The sequence below is a fragment of the Zonotrichia leucophrys genome, unplaced genomic scaffold, assembly GCF_028769735.1.
Source record: "Zonotrichia leucophrys gambelii isolate GWCS_2022_RI unplaced genomic scaffold, RI_Zleu_2.0 Scaffold_45_405039, whole genome shotgun sequence".
In the NCBI taxonomy this organism is placed as follows: Eukaryota; Metazoa; Chordata; class Aves; order Passeriformes; family Passerellidae; genus Zonotrichia; species Zonotrichia leucophrys.
In genome coordinates this window covers 241265-265027 of record NW_026992250.1, presented here as the reverse complement: position 1 = coordinate 265027, position 23763 = coordinate 241265, and the positions used below count along the sequence as shown (strand labels likewise).

Sequence of the window (23763 nt, the reverse complement as noted above, 5' to 3'; positions counted from 1 at the left end):
TGGAAAATGGAACAGGTACCTGCCTTCTGAAAAATCAGACTTTGTTTTGGTCCTTCACAAGGAGCTCCTAAAAACTCACAAAGCTCCAGGTGATTTGTTTCTCTTGCAAAAGCTTTCTCTTCAGTTTCTGCTGCCTAGACATGCATGAACACATGTTACTGGGGAAGAAAACCCTTCAAAAGGAAGAAAAAAACTTAGATTCTGGCTTCAACACATGAATAAATAATCCTGGCCCAGATCATATTTCTTCTCGATGTCACAGTACAATAGGTTGGATTCATACCTATACAGGAGACCCTCAGCCAACCCTGTTCAAGCTTAGATGCAGGCACACCACTGGCTAGAGATCTGGGCGGAGAGAGATCCCATCCAATGAGCTGTCCAAGCCCAGAAATCCAAACCCCCTATATAAAGAAGGTCTGAACAATAAAACAGGCTGTTTGTCTCATGATCTTCAGTGTGTTGTGTGTCTGTCTCCAACCCACGACCTCATGTAACAGCTCAAAATTGAGCATTTCTTCTTGTGTTCCAGTGGGCAGCTGCAAATCTGTCATGGTTTGACACTGGTCAAACGCCAGGCACCCATGAAAGCCATTCGCTCACCCCTCTCTTGCTCTCAGTTGGGCAGAGGAGAGGGGACAAAAAAAATTAACAAAGGGCTCATGAGTTGAGATGAGGACCAGAAGAAAACGCTCCAAGGGCAAAACAGGTTCAAATTTAAAGGTTTAAAGTCAGAGGAGGATAATGAGAAGCAAAATAATCCCTTAAAACACCTTTTATTTCCCCCAACTCCTCCCTCCTTCCCACCGACAGTACAGTGAGCCAGGGTGTGGGGATTTTGGTCAGTTCATCACTCAAGATCTTCTGTTTGCTCAGGGAGAGGAGTCCTTCCTTTGCTGTGGGGTCCCTCCTGTGAGAAATGACTGCTCACTTCTCAAAATTTTAAAAGCTTTGTTAAAACCTTTACAAAAATTACAACAAAAGGACTAAATAAGGAAAAAATTACAGCACTGGGAGCCCCCCCCCTCGTGGCTGGTAGCCACATGGCTGGCTCATCCACAAAATGGCTGTTCTACCTTTTACACCCTTCGTGTTGCAACAGGTAACCCTAGCTCTTCCCAAAGTCTGTCTGTTAACTCTTCATCACTGTCCATTGGTGTAGACTGCTTTCTTGTAACTTGACTGGAGGTCAGGTGTTGCTATGCTGCGCCTCTTAATAATAAGCCTGCCCCTCCCCCAAATGCTCAGACTACCAAGACCATCCTGGGATAAAAATGGTGGGGGGGGGGGGGGGACACATTGCAGTAACATAACTATACATCTATAAAACTTCTCTTAACATACTTATAATGTTCACCCCTTAATTGTGAGAACCAACCGTCTCATTATTCATCTATAACACTCCCATGGGAGATAGTTCTCTGTGAACTTCTCCAGTGTTGCTCTAATCTTGTGAGCAGCAGTCCTGCCAAAAGTGCTGCAATGTGAGTCCCATCCATGGGCAAACAGTCGTTCCAAAACTGCTGTGGCATGAGTCACTCATCCACTGAGTGCAGTCTTCTAAGGATAGGCTGCTCTAGTTTGGAATCAAGGACCCTCTATCTCTGGAAGCAGGGGCCCACTCTCTCTATTCAGGTCTCCCAGTGAATCACAGCTTCCTCTGGCATCCACCTGCTGTGGCATGTGTGACCGTGTTCACAGGGGTTTTCAGGTGAGGGAAGAGACGAGAATGTTGACTCCATGTTCAGAAGACTTCATTTATTATTTTATTATATATATTACATTATAACTATACTAAAAAGAATAGAAGGAAAAGTTTCATCTCAGAACGCTAGCTAAGCTAAGAATAGAAAAAGAATAATGAAAACAAAGGTCTGTGGCTCGGACAGAGAGAGAGAGCCAGCTCTGCCGTGACCGGTCATTAATTCCAAACATCCACACAAGAACAATCACGGATCCACCTGTTGCATTCTACAGCAGCAGATAACCATTGTTTACATTTTGTTTCTGAGGCCTCTCAGCTTCTCAGAAGGAAAAATCCTAAAGAAGGATTTTAATGAAAAGATATCTGTGACATCTTTCCACCCAACCTGTGAGCCAGTTGCTCACCCACCACATGATGTGTTTATACATGCGGTTGGCATGACTTGAAACCTATTCCATTATGATTGCCCCCCCCCCCCCCAGCTGCTAAGGGGGATGGAATGAAGAGCGGAGCAGAGTGGAGAAACTGCAGCCAGGCTCTGTAGAAATCCCTTCAGGGAAGGGAAGACGATGGTACTTTGCAGCCAATAAACTGCATAGCACCTGTCAACTAGGTGAGAGAGGAGATGTCCTGCTGCTGAGCCAGCAACTGTGGCAAAATCCCTCTTCTTAGATGAACTTGCTTCATTAAAGCCTAATAATAATATTAACATATACCTCCATTCCAGAGTTACCTGTCTCCAAGGTATGACTGTGGCCACAGCTCTCTTCACAGAGAGCAGCAGGCACAACTTTCCCAAGGATTTTTCCTGAGGAAGGCAGAGAAAGCTCAGAGAAGAAGAGAAAACAATTAATATCTCAATTCACTGCTCCTGTTGTTTGGCACATGTAGAATGTGTTATGGAGATTGTTTACCCAAAGTGATTTGTTAATTGGACACAGGTGAAGGTTGTTTTGATTCCTTGACCAATTGGATCCATGTGTGTTGTGACTGTCTCCAGACAGTCACAGGTTTTTCTTTAGTATTTTTTAGTATAGTATCTCTTTAGTATGTAATTTAGTATAGTAATAGTGTAATATAGTATAGCTTAAGAAAGCAATTGTTCAGCTTTCTGAAATCATTAGTCAATGCACATTATTCCCCGGCTGGGGGATTGCCTGTTTCTACTATATATGACCACTCCCCAGTTGGGCATTTACTCTATATTCTTTTGACTGTATCTTCAAAAGCAAAGTGAGAGAATTTTGCACCAATCAGTAATAAAGGTATGTATGACTAGAGTCACTCAAGCTCTACTTAAACACAAAGAAGTGGTATAAAAATAACTCGAGAATGGGGGGAAAGTTAGGGAAGACTCCATTGTAACTGCTAGGATCAGTTGACGGGCTGAACCTGTCTTCTCCTCCGTAGGGACACCTATTGGGTAAGAAGCATACTCTATGCATGCTGAACATTTTATTAGGGATTAGAGCTTGTCTGTAGATTCCTTCAAATATATTTTTGCAGTCAGACCTTATCACCAACAACCTTTGAGCCTTAACCTGTCACAATTTTATATTAATAGTGTTATTCCATAAACTCTTAGTGTGTATCCTTTGCAGACACTGGCAGTCACTGGCAGCAGGTAACGCACTCTAATAAAGAGGAAGACCTGCTGAGGGGTCTCCCTTATGCTGTTGGTGTGTTTCCCTAAGTCAGTCAAACCACCCTCCAATCCAAGAGGACTGCTCAGTGAAGGATCCCCCTAACAGGATGCTGACAGACTGGTCAGGTACAAGGGCCTCGACTTTCCTGTGACACTTACAGACAAATTAAAGGGTCCAGCAAATTTCCCCACACTAAGGGTCGAGAAAGCCTTCCCTTTTCACATGATACTGTGCCCTTAGGAGGTGGTACTTAAAAAGTAACCAGCACTGATGGACCCCAGCATCTTCAAAAGTATTTTCCCAGGGGACCTTATTTACTAATTCCTTGAGTATCCTGAAGTCTGCTCTCCTCATGTCCAGGGTTGAATTTTTGCTGGTACTTTTCCTGCTGTCAGCAGAGATTCTAAACTCAATTGCTTTGTGATGTCTGTGGCCAAGATGACCACAAATTACTGCTTCACTCTCTCTGTTAACAGGCAATAAATCAAGGAGGGAATCTTCCCAAGTCGGCTCCCTTAGTATCTGTATCATGAAGTTCACATCCAGGTGTTTTACGAATCTTCTGGACCTCTTTCTGCCAGCTCTATGGTGTTCCCAGTTAATATCCAGCAAGTCGAAGTCTCCCATAAGGACAAGGTCAGTTGACTTGGAAGCTTCCCTTAGTTCGTAAAAGAATAATTTGCTGGTGTCATGGTCCTGGCTAGGAGGTCTATAGTAGACTCCCACAATGGCATCCACATTATTTGTTTGACCCTTGATTCTTACCCAGAGACTTTCAACTCTGCCATTGCCAACTGTGAGCTCCATACATACCCTTCTATTACATACACTGCCACCCATCCACCTCTTCTGCCCTCTATCCCTTGTGAATATTCTGCAACTGTCCAACAGGGCACTCCAGTCACAGGACTCGTCCCACCAGCTTTCACTTATGCCAATGATGTCAAATCTCAGGGACTGGATCAAAGCCTTGCACTCCGTTTGTTTGTTCTTCGTGCTGCATGCATTAATGTAGAAACATTTCAGGTGTGGTATATTGTATCCAACACCTCATGAACCAGATTGAGGGATCCCATCAGTGTTCGTTTACTCAAGTTTTAGAACACCATCCTATCGATCATCACTGGCAAGCCTGGTTTTGTCCCTTTTCCCCTTACAAACTATTTTAAAGCTCTACCAACAAGCTTTCAATGAGTTTTACCAACATCTAAGAAGGCACAAAACTAAACTAGCAGGTTTTGTCACACTTTTTTTCCCTGTGGCAGCCACAAAGTCATGCATGGCAAAATCTTACAAAATTATTGCAAATTCATAAAAAAGGACAGGTGGCCTTTCAGAACACACTCTTCTATAATTTTTTTTTCATATTATGAGGGAGTGTGGATTCTTTGATTCTTTTTTGCCAAGGTCAGGATTAAATCTGTGAGACAGTATTTCTTGTTCGGACTCAGATGTTTATTATTTCTCATCTATATTACAGTCTCACAAATTGTGAGTTCTACAGCACTTCACACTAACAAACTAAAAATGGAGCCCTATCTCTCTCTCTACGAGGCCTTTTAATGATAAACTGTCCAATTAAGAAATGACACCTAAATTATTTTTACTGTTGACCCAATAACCAACCACCTGTGGCCCACAATGCGGACTTTTTTATCCAATTACACAATACCACCCAAACCCATGAGGAAGAAGGTGAAGAAGAAGGACTAGCCTCCACCCTAAAACCTTCATCTTGCTTTATATATATTACTATAGTCTAAAACATTAAACTCTTAAGTTTTCCACCATATGACATTATACACTTATATTCAAACTACACACCTATAATCCCAGTTCTACCATTCAATTTTGGAAGCCTTCTCCACGGCCTCAGGTCAAATGCAGTGTTCTCTTGGGGATCAGTGCCTGTCAGCACAGAAAGTCTAAAATTCTCAGCAACCAGGGTTCCAACATGGGAGGATGATTTGAGTTTCCAAACACCTTTTAGCAATTCAGCAGGATGAGGACCAGCCAGCTGGAAGTCATGCAGCCTGCCACTGGGCTCCTCTAAAGAGAGGAAAATCTTTCTTGGCTTGTGTGAGTCCAAACAGACAGAGACATTTTCTGTCTACTGATATATCAGAGATTTAATAACAGGGAGGTTAGAAAGCTCTTTAGGCTCATTTGCTCTCTGAGAACCTGAAAGAAGAGGGTATGAATAAATTTAGGGTATAGACTGGAAGAAGTAGTGGGAACAACCAACCAAATGAAGGTTAAGTCAGGACTTAATAGATTTGTGTTGAGAGGATTACAGGACACGGGATGCACTCACTGTGAGCTGGATATGACAACCTAAGAGGCCCCACCCATCTTTACAATGACCTGATTCAACCTTTGTGCAAACATCATTCAGATAGTAGAGATAGCCATAGTGGTGGTTAGGATATCTAGTGGACATGGCTCTCTCCTGTGCCCAGAGCTCTGTTTCAGCTATACAGGGAGCTTGGAAGTCCAGCTGGGACTAGATGTTCACATTCTTAAGACAGGTCATGGTAGGGTGATAACTGCACCCTTTGTCATCCCTGTTTTCTCCACTATATTTTCCCCTGTAGTTCTGAATTTGAATAGCTTTCCTCATCCATCAGCATCAACTCTTTTTGCTTCTTCCAGAAGATGAAATTGCATTTCCTACTGATGTAAAGCATGATAGCTCCACTCCGTCCATGGAGTTACGTGAATGTAAAACTGTCAGGAGATCAGTCAGGCCTTCAGATATGGCAGACAGTAATGGCAGAAGTTCATTCAAATACTGTAGCTTCCATTTGTCTGGTTAATCAAAATGTGCTTGTCTGCCTTATCCTTGATGCTCAAAGACCATGAGATAAAGAGAAAAACAATATAATGAAAGCATTGTCTTAGAGAGAAACCATAATTTTCTTCTAATAAAAAAATCATTTTTGCTAGGAAGGCAAATCAAGTCAGCCTCTCAGACTTTTTGTTGGTTTGGATTTTTTTGTTTGTTTCGGGTTTTTTTTTGTTTTCCAACTAAAAAGAAAGTAGTTACAAGGTAAATAAAATGGTAATTTTTAAGGGGCTGGAATTTGGGAAGGAGCAGACATTTTTCTCAACTCACTCTTTCACAGAGGTAGTGGCATGCACCTTTAATATTTGAATGCCAAACTGGCAGCAAGAAATTTCAACAGCACCTTTACGTCTCCTCTTTTCTATTTATACATTACACAAAACTATTTTTCCTGGGTTTAATTGCACATCAAAGGACCACCCCTCTAACCACACATTTCCTACTGAAGGAGATGCCAGTAATAAGGCTCATTTCAGTCTTTCAGAGATGCAGTGACAGATCTTTGATAACATTCAGGTGTCTCAGAGTCCATGAACACATCCTTAAAAATGAAATGTAGCCTCCTATTCATTCAGGGATGTAAAAAAGGAATGCCTCAGTTAACTTAAAGGAAAAGATATTTACCTTGGCAAAAATGGATTTTGAAGGACTGTTCCAGGATTACAGGAACATAAAAATCACAACATTAAAATTAATTACATTGAACCCAGACTGAGTGCTCACTGACTTGGTAAGTAAATAGAAATGCCTACACCTCTATATTCCCATCGTAACAGAGGTGAGCACCGCAAATTACCTCAGCTGGCTTAAAACCATTTCCCCAGCACTGAGTCCATCTCCTCTAATCTTTATGCACAAGAAAGGTAAACAAGCACAGCTCCAGTCTAAGTTGCACAGCCTTTTTGGAACACTGACTTGATTATTTTTATCTACTTGTGTGAGAAGGGCTGCTAGAAAGACGGGACTAAAAGTAAGTAAAGAATCCCCAAAGAGGGAGAGATGAAAGGATGCCCCCTCGATAGCCCCCGGAGAAGAGGACTTGTCCGGTGGAGCTGTGACCCTATCACCAAGGGTGAAGATAAGGTTATGCAGTATTGTGTAATAGAGTGGACTGAGAGGGTGCCGCCTCCTGGGCCCGCGGGGCAGCCCCGACCAGCCCCGCGGGTGCGGCCACCTCCCTGGGCGGCCCTGCCCCCGGCTCTGGCTGTTTCAGCGACTGCGTCTGCATGGCCGATCCCGGAGCCAGGGGCAGAAGCTGCTGCCACCCCTGCGCCCGCTCCCTCTGCATCGCAGCCGGCAGTTGCATTCACAACTGTGTCAGCAGCAGCGGCGGGGGCCGACCCCGTGCCGCCCCCGCCATCCTCTCCCGCAGGGACAGAGCTTGCGCCTGCGCTCCCGCTCCCGGAGCCGAGTGAGGCAACAGCGGCGCTTTCCCACGCACCTCTCTCACCCCTGCCGCCCCCACCTGCTTCCCCGGCGGCCTCGCTGCCTTCCGCCAAACCGGTCCCAGTTCAAGATGATGCTGAAAACAGCGCCCAGCCCTTGGAACCGTCTTCGGAGCTGCCCGCGGTCCTGCCGCCCCCAGCAACGGTTGCCGCGGCACCTGCACCCAGCGTGACTTCCCCCCCCCCCCCCCGAGTTTTTCGGGCTGTCCTGGGGCTGCCCCTGCAGGGGGAGTTGGGACAGGGGAAGGGGGCATCGGCCTCTCCTTCCGTGAATGAGGCATGGCCCGACAGCTGAGTTCGGGCGCAGCCTGGCTGCCTGCTTTCAAACTCAGCAATTTTGGCAGGCCTGTTCGTATTTGGTCGGGAGGTTCTCGTTGGGGGTTACAGTGGCTGACGTCCCTCGCGCGCCCCAGCAGCGTGGGGGAGGTGGCTCCCGGGAGTTCTGCCTCGGGTCCCCAGCCCAGAGGGGGTTGGGGTGGTGCCAAGGGGCAGAAAGGGGGAACACCTTTTGCATTGGCATTGCAGGGGCAAGAGAAACAGCGTAAAGCAACCATTGCTCGCTTGCTGTGGGGACAAAACATCCCCAGATCCGAGATGACGATTCTCGGGAAAGCTTCTCTTCCCCAGGTGCTGGTCTGTACTGGTAGTCAAGGGAGGAGGAAGCGTTTGGTCACTCGTGCTGCCCAGGCATTGGCAGCAGGATGCTGGGTTGTGAGAACACAGAGGCCGCCTCGCGGGCCGGGTCTGGGCCGTTTGGCTCAGTTCCCTGGGCCAGGGCCACCGCCTGGCTGGCTGTTGGGTTTGGGGGCTTTGCTTCCCCTGTCACGACCTGGGCCACCATTCTGTGGGCCAGGTCTGGGGTTCCTGATCCTTCCACGAGGGCCAGGGACCCCCAGGGCCTCTCAGGCTCCTCTGCTGTTGCTGCTCTTTCCGAAAAAAAAATAAAGAAATAAATAAAAATAGTTGAAAGAGCTAGTAGCAGATCAAAAGCATTGAGGAGCCAAAAATTAGCCTCAGCTCAAGTGGTTCAATAAAGGGCTGTGGCCAAGACATTCTAGAAATTTTCTCACAATTGTTTGATGACTGTCAATGGATTTTTGATAACTGTTGATGATTTTCTTTAGCAATTTGTTGTTTCAGGATTCTGCAAGCCTGTTTCAGGACCAAAAAGGACTTTCAGAGATGTCAAAGAGGAACATCTTCAGTCCATAGACTTCTCCTGAAACTCAGCTGTTCGGACTTGAACTTTCTTTGCATTGTTTTTGAATTTTCCTCTATTGTAAGGTTGTTTTAGTGATATGATAGAATTTTATGTTCTACAGGTGAAGAATTTCCCTGATCATTCCACATCAGCATTTGATTGAGGTTTTGATTGGCAACAGATAACCTGTCAAGTGTTTGTTCTTTCCTCTTGTGCTGGTTTAGGGAAAATGTGTTAAAGAATCTGCAAAGGAGGGCCCCTCCAGAAAGCAAAACCCACACGGCCCCTCCCCCCAACCGGTTCGGGAAAAAATTCCTTGGAGAGAGGTGGAAAGAACCTGTTTATTTGACTGTCCCAGCACCCCCCAGCACACAAAATGAACAATACCAGATGACACCGCTTTGAGAAAGATGACAAAATCAGAAAGTCTCTTTTCGGGGGTGGTTGCTCTGTTCTCAGTCCCTCCGGCGCTGGGGCAACTGCTGCAGCCAAACCTTCGGTGTTCCCGGGTCCCAGTCCGGAGCAGGTTCGAGATGGTTGCAGAAACAGGAGAGGAGAAACAGTCCAGGAAGGGATGTGGACTGTTTGGCTAGAACTAGCTAATAAGCAGAGGCCAAAGCAGAGCAGAAGCAAGAGCAGAAAAGGGAGCAAGCAAAGCAGCAAGCTGAAGCAAGAAGTGAAAAACAGCCCTATGTACTGCTCGTCTTTGTGTCCCTGATAAGAGAAACCCAAACAAAACTTCCACTCTTCAGAGCCGGTCTTAAAGGCACAGAACAGATGAATGGGGATACAAGCATCATAACGTCACCCCAGGACACCTCTGCATGTGCACAGCAGTCAAAATTACAAACACTTTTCTTTTTAATTTAACTAAAATAAATAAAGGTGACATGTCGCAGACATCTTTTATGAAAAATCCTTTCCTTAGGATATTTCCTCCTGAGAGTTTGAGAGGCCTCAGGAACAAAATGTAAACATTGATTATCTGCTGCTGTGCAATGCAACAGGTGGATCTTTGATTGGCCCACGTTGGATGTTTGTAATTAATGGCCAATCACAGCCCAGCTGGCTCGGACAGAGAGCTGAGCCACAAACCTTTGTTATCATTCCTTTCTATTCTATTCTTAGCTAATCTTCTGATTAAATCCATTCTTCTATTCTTTTAGTATAGTTTTAATGTAATATATATCACAAAATAATAAATCAAGCCTTCTGAAACATGGAGTCAGATCCTCGTCCTTCCCTCATCCAAGAACCCCTGTGAACACCGTCACACTACTCTGCACCCCACTCCATCCAAACAGAAAATCCTGGATTCAAGAAAAACACTGGCTTGGGGTGTGCTTTGTTTCCCTCCTTCCTTTTGCCACTTCCTACCTTATTCTCTTTCTCTGTGAACACTAATTTTGATCAAGTGTAACACAGAAAAGTTGTACTCCACTCAAATTTAACACTATTTTTTTAAATGCATATACAGTGATTTCGAAATAAATTACCTTTCTCTCTTTCAGTCTGAGATGAAGTCTTGATGAACTCTGTTTCAAGGTCACTGTCACCCCTGCAGAGAGGCCTGGAGCTTTCCTTACCATGTGTGCCTGATCCTCAGAGTACTATGAGCTGCCCTTCACAGTAATAGAGACCACAGGTACCCTCCCTCCCTTCAGTTAAGGCGTAAGAAGTGCCTGTTGACAAAACACAGCAGTTTAGCTACTGCCACCTGCCCTTCCTCTTCCCATCCTCTCCTGAACTACTGAACAGCCCCACTGGGATAGCAAGAGCTGGGCCTGGGGCCTGGGAACTGCTGCCTTTGGAGTTGCATCTCCTCCTCCTGTAGCCAGTGCTCGAAAGCCCAGAGGAGGTGCTCTGTGAACTTTAAGTTCTACCAATATGCTGGGGTGACATTATGATGCTTGTATCCCCATTCATCTGTTCTGTGCCTTTAAGAAATGAACCCCTGTCTCACTATCTTGCCCAAGGCTTCCTGGCGTGGCTATTCACAGATGTGGTCCTTTCCACTGACTGCCACGGGAGCTTCCGTGTTCCATCTCTGACACCTCGGCTGGCTACCTCGTCATCAGTCAGGTGCCCTACCCCAGGGTCACCACATAGATACCGACTTTAGGGATGGGACGCCCACTCCAGCACCCCACACAGCACACGTCAGCCCCGAACCCCGGGCTCAAGCAATCCGTTAGGGCTCAGCCTCCCCCACGGCTAGGATTACAGGTGCGCACCACTACGCCCGGCAGGATAGCTATTCAGGTCACTGCCCCTCTGATGTAAAAACTACGTATTAGGGGCAATACTAAAGGTATTTCTGGATAAGAAAATAAACCTAGGGACCAGAGAGGTATTAAAATCTCAAAAAACCCTAGGGACCAGAAATGCATGCAAACCTTCACCCCAATAGACATTATGAATTCAGAAAGCATGGCTATTAGATGATATAAACGAACACAGAGTAATAGCAGCCAAAATGCAGTCAAAACAGGGTTTTTCCACTCTCTCTCTCGCCTCACGTTTGGGCGCTGTCGTGGTTTGACCAGGAAGGAGTGAGAATTCTGGGAAGCTGTGGTCAAACCAATGAAGGTTTTGGGTTTGAGACTGGCGTCCGGTGTGGCCAGTGGGGTTTGGACACACTTCTGAGAATACACAGGGGTTAAAAGCAGGGCACTGCCCTTGGCACTTTCTTTTGGGACATCGGCGGCGAGGAGGTCAGATCTCCCCCCCCCCGTCCAGCCTTGCTGCTGGGCGGGGGAGGGACGGCCATGCGGTAGGCCCGGGGCTTGGACAGAGGTGGGGGTTGAGGGGGCTTCGGGGGGGCTTCGAGGATGGAAGGGTGGAAGATCTCAGAGAGTCAGCCCTCGGGCAGCCAGCCCCCTCCCCCCTCTCCAGGAGAGCAGCTAGCCAGGAGGAGAAGGAGGGAGAGTGTCCGGCCGGAGCGGCAGCGTGTGGGCAGCGTGCGTGGGAGTCGCTCCGGACCGACAGAGACTGAAAACTTTTAACCCTTTCTTGCATGATTGGGGCCTTGCAAAAATGCTAATCCTCCTCGAAGCTGAATAAGAAAGGAGATAAGCGATGAGATAAGACAAAGACCTGGCCCGAAGAATGTGGAGATGATTAGATGGAGAGAGATGATTTAGAGTGGCCTTTTGGCTGGACTTTTCTCGTAGCTATAGACTCAGTTGTTCCTGTGACACAGACTGCATTTAGGGGGAGGCAGTGCCTCAAAACCAAGAAGGTTTCTTCGTGAGGACCCCCCGGCCCCAGGGAGTTGGAAAAATATGGGGGAGACAGATGTCCCAAAGCAGAGACTGTGCCTTTTTGGAGTAAGACAAAGCATCCTTGAAAGACAACCCTAAAGCAGCTCTGATCCATGCACAGTGGTGAGAGCACTGGGCATGGAAGGAAAATGTCACAAGCGGCAAAAAGACTTTTTTTTTTCCCGGGCGGTGCCGAAGTGACAGAGAAGCACACGAAGTTTCAGTGTGTTTCCAAGAGAAGCCTATGGAATGAGAAGGACTCCTTTCCTCTTCATGAACTGAAGTTTGAGTATACTAAAGTGTGGGGCCAAAGCTAGGCAGTTGTTTTGAGAGAATGTATTGGATTAGGAAAGTCAGGTGGTGGAGAGGAGGAAAATGGTTTTTTGTAAGGTTTTCAATTTTTTTTTTCTTTTCCTTATAGTCTTTCTCTATTTTCCTGTAGTTTAAGTAATAAAGTGTTTTTTATGTTTAAGTTGGAGCCTGTTTTGCTTATTCCTAGTCACATCTCACAGCAGACACCAAGGTGAAGCATTTTCATGAGGGGCACTGGCTCTGTGCCAGGCTCAAACCATGACAGGCGCCAAAGATTTGTCCTGGTTTAGGGCAAATTTGTTAAAGAATCTGCAAAGGAGGGCCCCCCCAGAAAGCGAAACCCACACGGCCCCTCCCCCCAACCGGTTCTCTTAAAGGCACAGAACAGATGAATGGGGATACAAACATCATAATGTCACCCCAGGACATTCCACCCCTTATCCCCATATCATTCTTACCCCACAATCAGATCTCCCTGAGGTACACATCGTGTTGTTCCATCTCTTTGCATTATCCACCACGTGCAACCTGGTCCCTGAGCAAAGACAACCCCACGAATGGGTTTGTCTGTACTCGAGGCAGAATTGATCCACACAGTCTTCCCTAACAAACCTCTGATATGTACCACTGGGACTTTGTCTCCATCTGTTACATTCAGGGACTCAGACCGGGCAGGACCTGCTCGGTCGGTGGAACCTCGGGTGTAAACTAGCCAGGTGGCTTTTGCCAGATGCTGCTCCCAATTCTTGAAAGATCCCCCACCCAAAGCATTCAACTGGGTTTTTAGTAGTCCATTGTACCTCTCCACTTTGCCTGCAGCTGGTGCATGGTAGGGGATATGGTACACCCACTCAATGCCATGTTCCCTAGCCCAGGTGTTGATAAGGCTGTTCTTGAAATGAGTCCCATTGTCTGACTCAATCCTCTCAGGGGTGCCATGTCTCCACAGAACTTGCTTTTCAAGGCCCAGGATGGTGTTCCGGGCTGTAGCATGAGACACAGGGTAGGTTTCCAGCCATCCAGCGGTGGCCTCCACCATGGTCAGCACGTAGCGCTTGCCCTGGCGTGTCTGGGGCAGTGTGATGTAGTCAATCTGCCAGGCCTCCCCATACTTGTACTTGGACCACCGCCCACCGTACCAGAGGGGCTTCACTCGCTTGGCCTGCTTGATGGCAGCACATGTCTCACAGTCATGGATAACCTGAGAAATACTGTCCATGGTTAGATCCACCCCTCGGTCCCATGCCCATTTATCAGTGGCATCTCTGCCCTGGTGGCCTGAGGCATCATGGGCCCATAGAGCTAGGAATAACTCTCCCTTATGTTCCCAGTCTAGGTCTATTTTGGACACTCCTATCTTTGCAGCTTGGTCTACCTGCTCATTGTTTTGGTGCTCCTCATTGGCCCTACTCTTGGGTACATGGGCATCTACATGGCGGACTTTCACAGGTAGCCTCCCTAACTAGGTTCATCTGTTCTGTGCCTTTAAGACCGGCTCTGAAGAGTGGAAGTTTTGTTTGGTCTTAAAGGCACAGAACAGATGAATGGGGATACAAGCATCATAATGTCATCCCAGGACAGCCATCTAGGCTAGAGCCTACATGAGAGGAGGAGAGGTTCACCAGAGCCCTTCTGCGGCCGTGCTCGCTCCAGGGCAAGGACTGAAAGAGAAACTAGCCAAGGCATAAATCCTATCTGCTCTTCTGGTTCCTGTAGAATGTGACTCTCTAAGAAGGCCAGAACTCCATAGAAATTTTGGCTTCTGGAGCAGTGGGGTAGGGCTGTTGTTAGTTCCTACCCCAGCATCCTATGATGATCTAAGTGGTGAGGAATGCCATATGTGCTATGCACTGGCAGTGATCCTCAATAAATCCTACTAATCCTTTCCTTCATGCTGGTCAAGCTCCTAAGGAAGACAGGACAGCAAAAAGGTGCTCAGTTTTGTGCCCTCCTGCCCTTGTAGAGTAAAAGGCAGGAGGTAAGAATCCAGCATGGTCTCTCTTTGACCTTTCCTTTAGGACAGCACTGTCCGTTTCCATTCCAAAGGCACAGAGGGTGCTCTTGGCCCCACCGGTAGATAATAGCTCTGCTGGCCCCCACTGGGAGTGCTGGAACATGAGTCTGTGAAACTAAACAGTTAATAATGCCTAAAAGGGGGTAGCAGGCAGTAGATGTGCTACTATTCTCTTTCCAAGACCCCACTAGGAGTTCTAGAATATAAGTCTGTAAGGCTGAACAGTTAAATATTGCCCAAAGGGTAACAGGCAGTGAATGTGACTCATATCAAGACCAGCCTGGCCCTTCTTGTTTGTACAGAGAATGAACTCACTGTCCACTGCAAATATTGTCTTTCCGGATTCTCTATGTGTTATTTATGCTAAGAAGGAGATTTCTAAGTTGCCTTTTGTTTCTTCATTAAAGGCAAATTATAGTAAGCAGAACTCTGCAGAGGGTAAGATGAAGAAAGGAACACAATTGGTTACCACTGAGACCATCAAAGGAAAAGAATCATCCTATTTCCCCCCCTCTGAACCTCACCAAAGGGAAATAACCAATAAATTGTCCCCAAAGACAAGGTTCTGCATGGCCTTGTGTTGCCTGCAAGGATACCAGACCTATCTTAGGGTGTGTGGAGAAGAGAGTTAGAAAAGTGAGTACAACTTATAGTGGCATGTTTTAACTAATTGTGAGGATGATTAACTAATTAAGTGGTATAAAGAAAACTGTACCACAATGTCCCACCCATACTCCCCTCTCCTGTCCCCATCTGTACCCTGTCATGATCCCACGGGAAGGGACCCACAGGGGGTCAGGGCCAGGAGGGCTCTGGAGAAGTGCTGTGCATGTGTGTGTCAGTGTGTATGAGTCTGCCCAGCTCTGGGTGCATGTCACAGACATTTTTTCATAGAAATCCTTTCTTTGGGATTTGTTCATCTTCTGGGAAGCAGAGGCCCCAGAAGAAGAATGTAAACAATTGTTATCGGCTGGTGTGGAATGCAACAGGTGCAGTGGTGATTTGGCTTCTGTGAGGGTTTGGATTTGCTGACCACTCACAAGAGAGTTTGTCCTTGCTTTCTGCTGGACACAGAACTTTGTTAGGGATTTTTTTCTATGCTATTCTTAGCTTAGCAAGCCTCTGCAACTTCTCTCTTTATTTCTTTTAGTATAGTAATAATGTATTATATATCATATATCAATAAACCCAGCCTTCTGATCATGAACTAAAATTCTCGTCCAGTCCTCTCACCCTGAAGACCTCATCAGGTCACTGTAATAGGTGCACACACAGGTGCTGAGGTGCATGTGTGTCAGTGTGCATGGCTGTGTGAACGTGTGTCTTCTGGTGTGCCCAGATGTGAATGAACACGTCCTGCTTTCCACATTGTACATGTGTGCTGGTGTGCACAACACTGTGCACATAGATGTGCTGATGCTTACATGTGTTGTGTGGAGAGTTTTGTCAAAGTGTGGCTTGAGGAGAGAGGACACAGCCAAATTAATTTGGTAAAGATGTCCTAACTAGGGCAGAGGCAGGCAGAGGCCTTTTTGTGTCTGTTGAGAATGTAGCAGGATAGAGAATGGAAAAGTACAAGACCATGGTTAGTTCCAAATCTTGCAGGTGCAAGATAATGTGTCCTTGGGCCTAGCGGAGTATGATAAAGAAATGGACAGTGAGGCGTGAGAGGTAGAGAACATAGGCCCAAAGGAATGTGGATGAGTTAATGGTATAGTTTAACCAATAGATTGCTTGGCTTACAGAATATTCATAAGCTTATTATTTGGTGTATAAGTGTTTGATACTTTCTTCAATAAACTGGACCTGTGATGAACCATCTGGTGTCCTGGTCTCCTTCCTATGACAGTGTTGCATGCACTGCTGTGTGCATGTGTGTTGAATTGCACACTCTCAAGTGTGAGTAGGTCTGTGCACAGCTCTGTGCTTGTGGATGTGCACAGGCTCTGCAAGTGTGAGCATGGCTCTGTGTGGGATGTGTGTGTTGATGTGTATAACACTTCATACATTGGTGTGAACAGCTCTATGCACGTTAGTGTGCACAGGCTCTACATGCAAGCAGGTCTCGTGCTTGTGGGCACATATGCAATAGTAGAGACTGTACATAGGTGAGTGTCTATGGGGCACACGTGTGCTGGTATGCACAGGTTGAGCGTGTACAGCTCCGTGTGCAAGTGTGTTGCCGGCAGGTACTGCTGTGCACAGGGGCTCTGTGCAGGTGAGTGTTGGAGATTTTTTCAGAAATGGCTTAGAAGGCAGCTGTGAGGAGCAAATTTTCACAGCCTGTTTCTGTAAACAGCAGAAGCTCTTAGGTTGTTTTTAATTACAAGTAAAAGTGACAAACATGAAGGCCTTGAGAACCTTGCATACCAGAGTTCTCAGGCAGTTTTCTCATAACAAGTAGATATTCTATCTTTAGCTGTTTTGGGAAAGGAAAAGTAAGTTTTGAGAACACAAATCTTGGTATTGAAAACAAAAGGAGGGGTTGGTGTGTTATCTCTGACCTATTGTGAGCTCGGGTTTTGCAATATGCATGAACTTAATTAACACGGTTATAAAAAGTGACTGATTGAGTCAATAAACGGAGTCGGTGCTGAACCAACAAAGGTGGGTCTTCTCCCTCCGACTTCAATAGGTGAGCAGGAACCTGTGTATGTGTACTAGCTCTGCACATGTCCCTGGGTGCACACACGGGCTAGGCACGCCCAGAGACATGGCTCTGGATACACAGCTGTGTGCATCTGGCTGCTGTCCCACCTGGAAAAACAGATGTGTGTGTGTGTGTGTGTGTGTATGTGTGTGTGTGTGTGACTACTGAGCTCTGCTAGCTGGAGTAGCCCCTTACTCTCTGTGTACACTCTGTTCTTGTTGGAAAAGAAATGAAATTTAGCAAAATGTTTTATTATAGTTTAGTTATGAGTTTTGTGTGAATTGGTTTGTTAAAAATAGTTTTGTAGCCGTTGATATTATGGGTTGAGTTCTGTGTAACCTTGGCAAGTAGCCTTAGGAACTCAATAAACATTAAGCCAGGGTAGGAGAGTAACAAGACTAACCGGTTTTGGGGATAGTATACAATAGGACAAGCAAAAGATTTATGATTTTGCTCGTGAACTAGGGAATGTATTACAAGGGTCCGTAGTTTGGCAAAGGGCCACTGTTTCTTGGAGACTTTGTTATGAATTGCATGTATATAAAAGGAAAACACCCATGTGTGAATTTCGGGGTTCTGATTTTGGGACGTTAGTCCGCAGGCCCCCGGGCCCTTCAATAAAGCGCCGCACAAAACTTATCCGAGTTTTGTGTCCTTTATCAATCGGGCAACATTCTCATACAGAAAAGAGTTTGCATCTGCGTTTAAGATTGCCAAAAAGATTTGTGTGGAGTTGTGTGCAGTGATTTCCATCGAGTTTAGTGGTGTTTGAGTTTCCATTAAATCTCTATATAGGCGGGGGTGTCTCCAATCGCTGCAACTGTTTTTCATGCTTGAAGCTTAAATGCCAGAAAGTTGCATAAAATAATGATCCCTCAAAACTACTGCTCTAGATTTCAAATGGAAAGGCACAAGTTGGTTAGAGATTATACAATAGTAGTAGTTTTAGGACCACCTGAGTGTGAAGTAACCCTGATAATAGTTTTAATTTCTTGATAATGCTGTTTCAAGAATCAGATTTTCTGGGTTTAGTTTGCTTTTCTTGTTACTTAATCCTCTGTTGTAGTTTGTTTCATTGCTTGCAGCAGTGTAAATTGCCTGGGAAGACACAGCTCTTTATGAGTTTGCTGTAATTCTAGGTTGTGCGCTCAAATTGCTGTAATTTGTATCTAATAGATTACATAGATTGAGAGCCCTTTTATAACTGTTAGAGCAAGGAGGGACTGCCCGCCCTGTAAAGAAGGGGAGACATGCTGGTCATGGCCAGTCCCTTTGTCCTCTTTCTCTGGGAGAATAGTCCTTTTTCATGATCCCAGGGGCTGGGCAGCCTAGCACAGCTGAAGACCCAGTTGGGTACAGGACGAGCAGGCGGCTGTGGCAAAGAAGCTTTTGCTAAACCTGGAAAGTTTTGAGAGATGCTGATGGCAAGTCCTGATGTGGTGTTGCCTTCCTCTAGTCACTGTCCCTGTGCTGTTGGGTGGCTAACTGCTGAGGATGTTCTTCCTCCCTAGACTTGCTCTGCCTTGACCAAAAGGAGACCCTTTTGCCTTTTACAGTAGTTGCCAGTCCTGTTTGTCACCTTTCTCACAAAGTCACCCTCTTCCATCCTACGTGCAGCCCACGGTATGAATGTGGCAGTGTCCCCCATCAGTGACAGCAGTAACCAGATCAGTAACAGCTGCTGCTTGTGCCTTTCACTTGCCAGCACAAAACCACAGCATTTTCTCTTGTCCCTGAAGAAGCCCATGCCACTGGCACATCTCCACAGCCTAGAGTGGCAGACATCTAGGTCTTGCCAGCGCAGACAAGCCTGGAGCATCCTGGAGACCCTAAGAACCAAAGATTGAGTGGTGTGTGTAAGCTGGTGGTCATTGCTGCTGCAAGAAATTGGAGCCTGGAAAAATCCATCTGTTTATTGGAGAAAAACTACTTGTGCTTTTAGTATTTTTTAATGCTGACGGCTTTCTTTTATCCATGTAAGCTCAACTGGGATAACTGCGGTGTCTCTGCCAGATGCAATGGCCAGGGGACACCTGCCTGCAATGGTTCCTAAGTCAGCATTGCAGTTCTGGCCAGGCTGGCAGGAAGATTGCCTGATCTCTGCTGCTTCTCTTCCTCATAATGTTCTCTAGGATAGAATTAAGAGCCCAGTGGAAGAACCCAAAGAATGAACCATAACATCTAGACCAGGTGATGCAGAACTGACTCTTAAACAAGGACTGAGACGTAATGAACTAAGATCACAGACAACTGAGAAATAAGGCAAGGTGTATATCAGCAGTTTCAAGTAGTCTAGACAAGTTGTAAGAAACCTCCCACATCACTCTGGAGGAGAAATATTTCTGCCCCAAGCAGAAAGACCAAGACTGTATTGGTCAGGAGGTCTGTCACAGTTTGGTGCTGGCACAATGCCAGCCCCCCCATGAAAATATATGCTCCCTGGTGTCTGCTGTGAGATGTGACCAGGAATAGAGCAAAGCAGGCTCCAACTTAGGAATAAAGATGAAAAAAACTTTATTAACCTACAACTATATATAAAGAGAAACACACACAGAACTCGGAATGAAAACCTACCAAAAAACATTCCTCCTCCCCCCATCAAATTTCCAATACACCCACCCCTCAGATCACCAACTCTCAGTCCATCATCACCTGTGGGGGCCTGAATATATGTTGTATTGTAAGATCTGTGTAGGTCGGAGTTGCTCCAAACGAGCTACAGCTGCAAAGTCCTTAGTTGGGCAGCAGCTGTAGCTCGTGAAGGTAACGGAAATAAATAGGGGTGGGTCGAGAGCGCAGGAGGAGCCTCTGAGAAGACAGGAAGGATTGTGCTGCAGGGAATGGAGAAGAGCCCCAGCAAAGAGGCGAGAACAACACTGCAGTGAAGATTACAACAATCACCCTTTAGATAATCAATTCTCAGTTCATCAAGGAGTGAGGAGTCCCTTTTGTACCATAGGCTTCCCCTGGAAACACAGTTGAGACCTCTTGTGTTTCCATGTCACATGTGGCACCACCCAGAGATCATGTGCCATCGTGACATCTTCCTTCCATGCCCAGTGCTCTCACCCCTGCACATGGACCAGAGCTGCTTCTAGGGTTCCCATTTTAAGGATGCTTTGACCAGTTCAAAAAAAAAAATCACAGTCTCTCACTTTTGGGACACCAGTCCCCCCCCAAATTCACCCCCTGGGGCCAAGGGGGTCTCAAAAACAGAGGTCTTCTTCTTCCCTGAAGACGGAGGGCACCACCACCCTCCACACCCGTCGTCTCTGTTCACTTACTCCTTCACATAACATCACTGCACTCCCTTGGCTCCAAGCCATTGCTTCTCCTTAAATGCAGTCTCTGTGTCACAGGAAAAAAATGGTTCTGTCTATGGCTATACAAGCAAAGTCCAGCCAAAGGCCACTCCATCACCTCTGCTCACCCAAGATTCTTCTCAACTTCTCTCATGGCCCATTTCCTCTTATCTCATCTCTATCTCTCTTTTCATTCAACTCCAGGAGGATTAGCATTTGTAAAGTTTCCAACATCCAAGAAAAGGGTTAAAAATCTCAGGCTCTGCCTGTCCAGAATTCCCACAGCTGCCCTGCCGGGAACCGTCTCACCACCCCCCCCCCCCCCCCCTTCTCCTTCTCAGCCCAGCCATGATATCAAATTTCAAGGTGGCACAAGCACAGACACAGACACAGACACCAGCTCGCTCTCTCTCCTGGGGGGGGGGGGGCTGCCCGATGTCTCACAGGGTTCCTCCACCCTTCAATCCTGCAGGGGCTTTCACCTCCTTTCTCTGTCCAAGGCCCCGGGTTACCTCACCCGGCCGCATGCAGGGTAAAGCAGCCGGGCAGGGGAGCTCTGAACTCTTCACTGACCGGAACCTAAGAGAAAGTTTTCCTGGGAGTTCTCTGCTTTTAACCCCCTGTGTTCTCAGAGGTGTATCCATGTCCTCAGTGGACACACCAGATGCCAAAATTCAAATCTGAGCACCTATTGGTTTGACCACAGCATCCCAAAAAACTCACTTCCTCTCAAACCAGGACAGGATCCTAATGTACTAACATTAGCATGTGATTTGTATCTTTGTAGATGAGAACTACTAGTGTCTGCTAAATGGAAAGGGCCTGAGAGACAGTGAAACAGCCATAATAAAAGACTAAATTGAAAAATAGCAAAAGAGAAAGTGACCAAAAGTAAGAGGGCCTCTGTACTCGCCACCATGAAGATCATATACACCTGCTGTGGGTAGTAACCCCATAGGCATGGTAGGTAGGAGTAAAAGCCATACTGAACCTCTGTTACTTCCTTTTGTCCGCTATTTGTCTTTTCATTTTGAGAAGTCGAATCAATTAATGTCACAAACACCACTAATCATTTTGCTTAAAACCCAAGGGTTTTTTTCCCTTTTTCCACTGTCTTCACCCACATCAACAGATACTAATATGACTCACCCAAAAATCAAATTTGACTTACAAGAAGCATAAATAGGTCACCAAAGTTGCAAATTAGAATTAATTGCTCCAGCCAAATAACTTATAGAAAAGGAATAAAGGTTTTTTTTTTATAGGCGGATAATGTGATGATTGGCTCTTGCAATTAAAGGGTGGATATTATGTGTATATTAAGAGAAGTTTTATTGATGTTATTGTAGTTTGTTGTTTGGACATCCTCTGTTCTCCCCATAGTCGCCTTCCCCCTCTCTGTATTGTTGCCACTGGAGAACTTTAGTTGTTGGAGACATGTGGAGGGAGGGTGTGTACATGTGCCCCTTGCATGGGGCAGTTGGGAATAGGGAAGGCTTGTTGCTAGGGAGGTGCAGCATGGCAACACCTGACCTCCAATCAAGTTGCAAGAAAGTAGTCTCCACCAATGGACAGCAAAGAAGAGTTGACTGACAAACTTTGGGAGGGTTCAGGGTTGGCTGATGTAACACCAAAGTTATAAAGGGAGGAGCAGCCATTTTGTGGACGAGCTTGTGGCAGATGGTCACAAACTCCCAGCACTGCTCTTTTTCCTTATTCAGTCCTTTGTTGTATTTGTTAAGGTGTAATATCCTCCATCCCCAGCCCTCCCACCTCTTCCTCTCACAATGGCAAAAAGAATGGCTGATGGCTCTGAAGATGGACATGCTGCTGGCCAAAGCTGGACCAATGAGAGAGGTTGGTAATGCCTCTGTGATGACATATTTAAGAAGAAAATCAAAGAATTGTGTCATGGTTGCCAATGACATCTCCTCAGAGTGGAGAACCACTGCACCCACAACATGCCTGGCAGGTCCATTCCAACTCACAGCTGCCCAAGCACAGGCAGGCTGCAGTGCTCACAGGTGCACACGGATGTGCACACACACGTCATGGGGAAGGTCATACTCTGTTTGCATCCCTTGGCATTGCTGTAAATTCAAACTTCCTGCAGACTTGTGCTTGGCAACTGAATCTCTCCTCCTGCTTGTGGGACCAGGAGAAAAACAGAAGTGGAATAAAAATGGAAGGAGGGTGTATTTTTAAGCAACAAAAACATGGCACTGAGCACTTCCAGCAGCAACTTCTAAGCCTGCTGTGCTGGCAACCAGCTGCTGGTTCTAGCCTGGCACCAGCTTTGATTTGTTTTTTTCTCCTCTTAAACACCCTCCTCCCAAATATTTATTACCTTTTTATCTCTTAATTTTTATCTTCACCTTTTCCCTCTTAGCTTTTCCATAGACAAGACATGTCCATAGGCTTGTCACATTCTCTCTGGTGACCAATGATAGGACCCAAGGGAACAGCATGAAGTTGTGTCAGGGGAGGTTTAAGTTAGATATTCGGAAAAAGTTTTCCACCTCTAGGGTGGTTGGGCACTGGAACAGGGTACCCAGGGAAGTGGTTACAGGACCAGACTATCCGAGTTCCAGAAGCATTTAGACAATGCTCTCGGGCACATGGTGTGACTTTTGGGGATGGTCCTGTTATAGATGGATGAGATGATTGGCTCTCGCAATGAAGGGATGAATACTGTGTGAATATTAAGAGAAATTTTTTGATGTATAATTCTGTTATTGTAGTCTGTTGTTTAGATGTCTTCTGTTCTCCCCATAGTCCCTTCCCCCCCGTGTTTTTACCATCAGATAGCCTGAGTCATCTAGGACAGGTAGAAAGAAGGCGTGTACAAAAGCTTGTTAAAAGCTTGTTGCTGGGGGGGGGGACACGGCATAACAACACCTGACCCTCCAATGTTGCAAGAAAGCAGACTCCACCAATAAACAGCAAAGAAGAGTTGACTGACGGACTTTGGGGGGTGGGGCCAGGGTTGGCTTATGCCCACTCCACCCCCCCCGCCCCGGGGTATAAAAGGCAAAGTATCCATCTTGAAGATGAGCCAGCCATGTGGTAGGCAGCCACGAGGGAAGCTCCCAGGCCTGTTTTTCCTTATTTAGTCATTGTTATATTTTTGTTAAGGTTTAATAAACCTTTTAAAATTTTTAAAGTGAGCAGTCATTTCTCACAGTCCTGTGCAGGGCCAGGAGTTGGACTTGATGATCCTAATGAATCCCTTCCAACTCAGGATATTCTATGATTCTAGAGGGACTCCCTCCTACTCCCACACATGTGGCATTCACATTCTCTGAAAAAATTCCTTTGCCCAAGATTTTTCTCCTGGGAAGCTGAGAAGCTTCAGAGAAAAGGAAAACAATTCTTATCTC

At 46.2% G+C, this 23763-nt stretch overlaps 1 protein-coding gene across 1 annotated transcript in view; it reads right to left on the bottom strand.

Annotated features, from left to right (window-relative positions):
* The window catches only part of LOC135460428 (SET-binding protein-like), a 65187-nt gene extending 57703 nt beyond the window's left edge, over window positions 1-7484 (bottom strand). The window contains 1 exon segment of the mRNA XM_064737245.1: window positions 7350-7484. Within this exon segment, the coding sequence (XP_064593315.1) occupies window positions 7350-7484 (135 nt within the window).
* Window positions 7485-23763: the final 16279 nt, after the last annotated feature.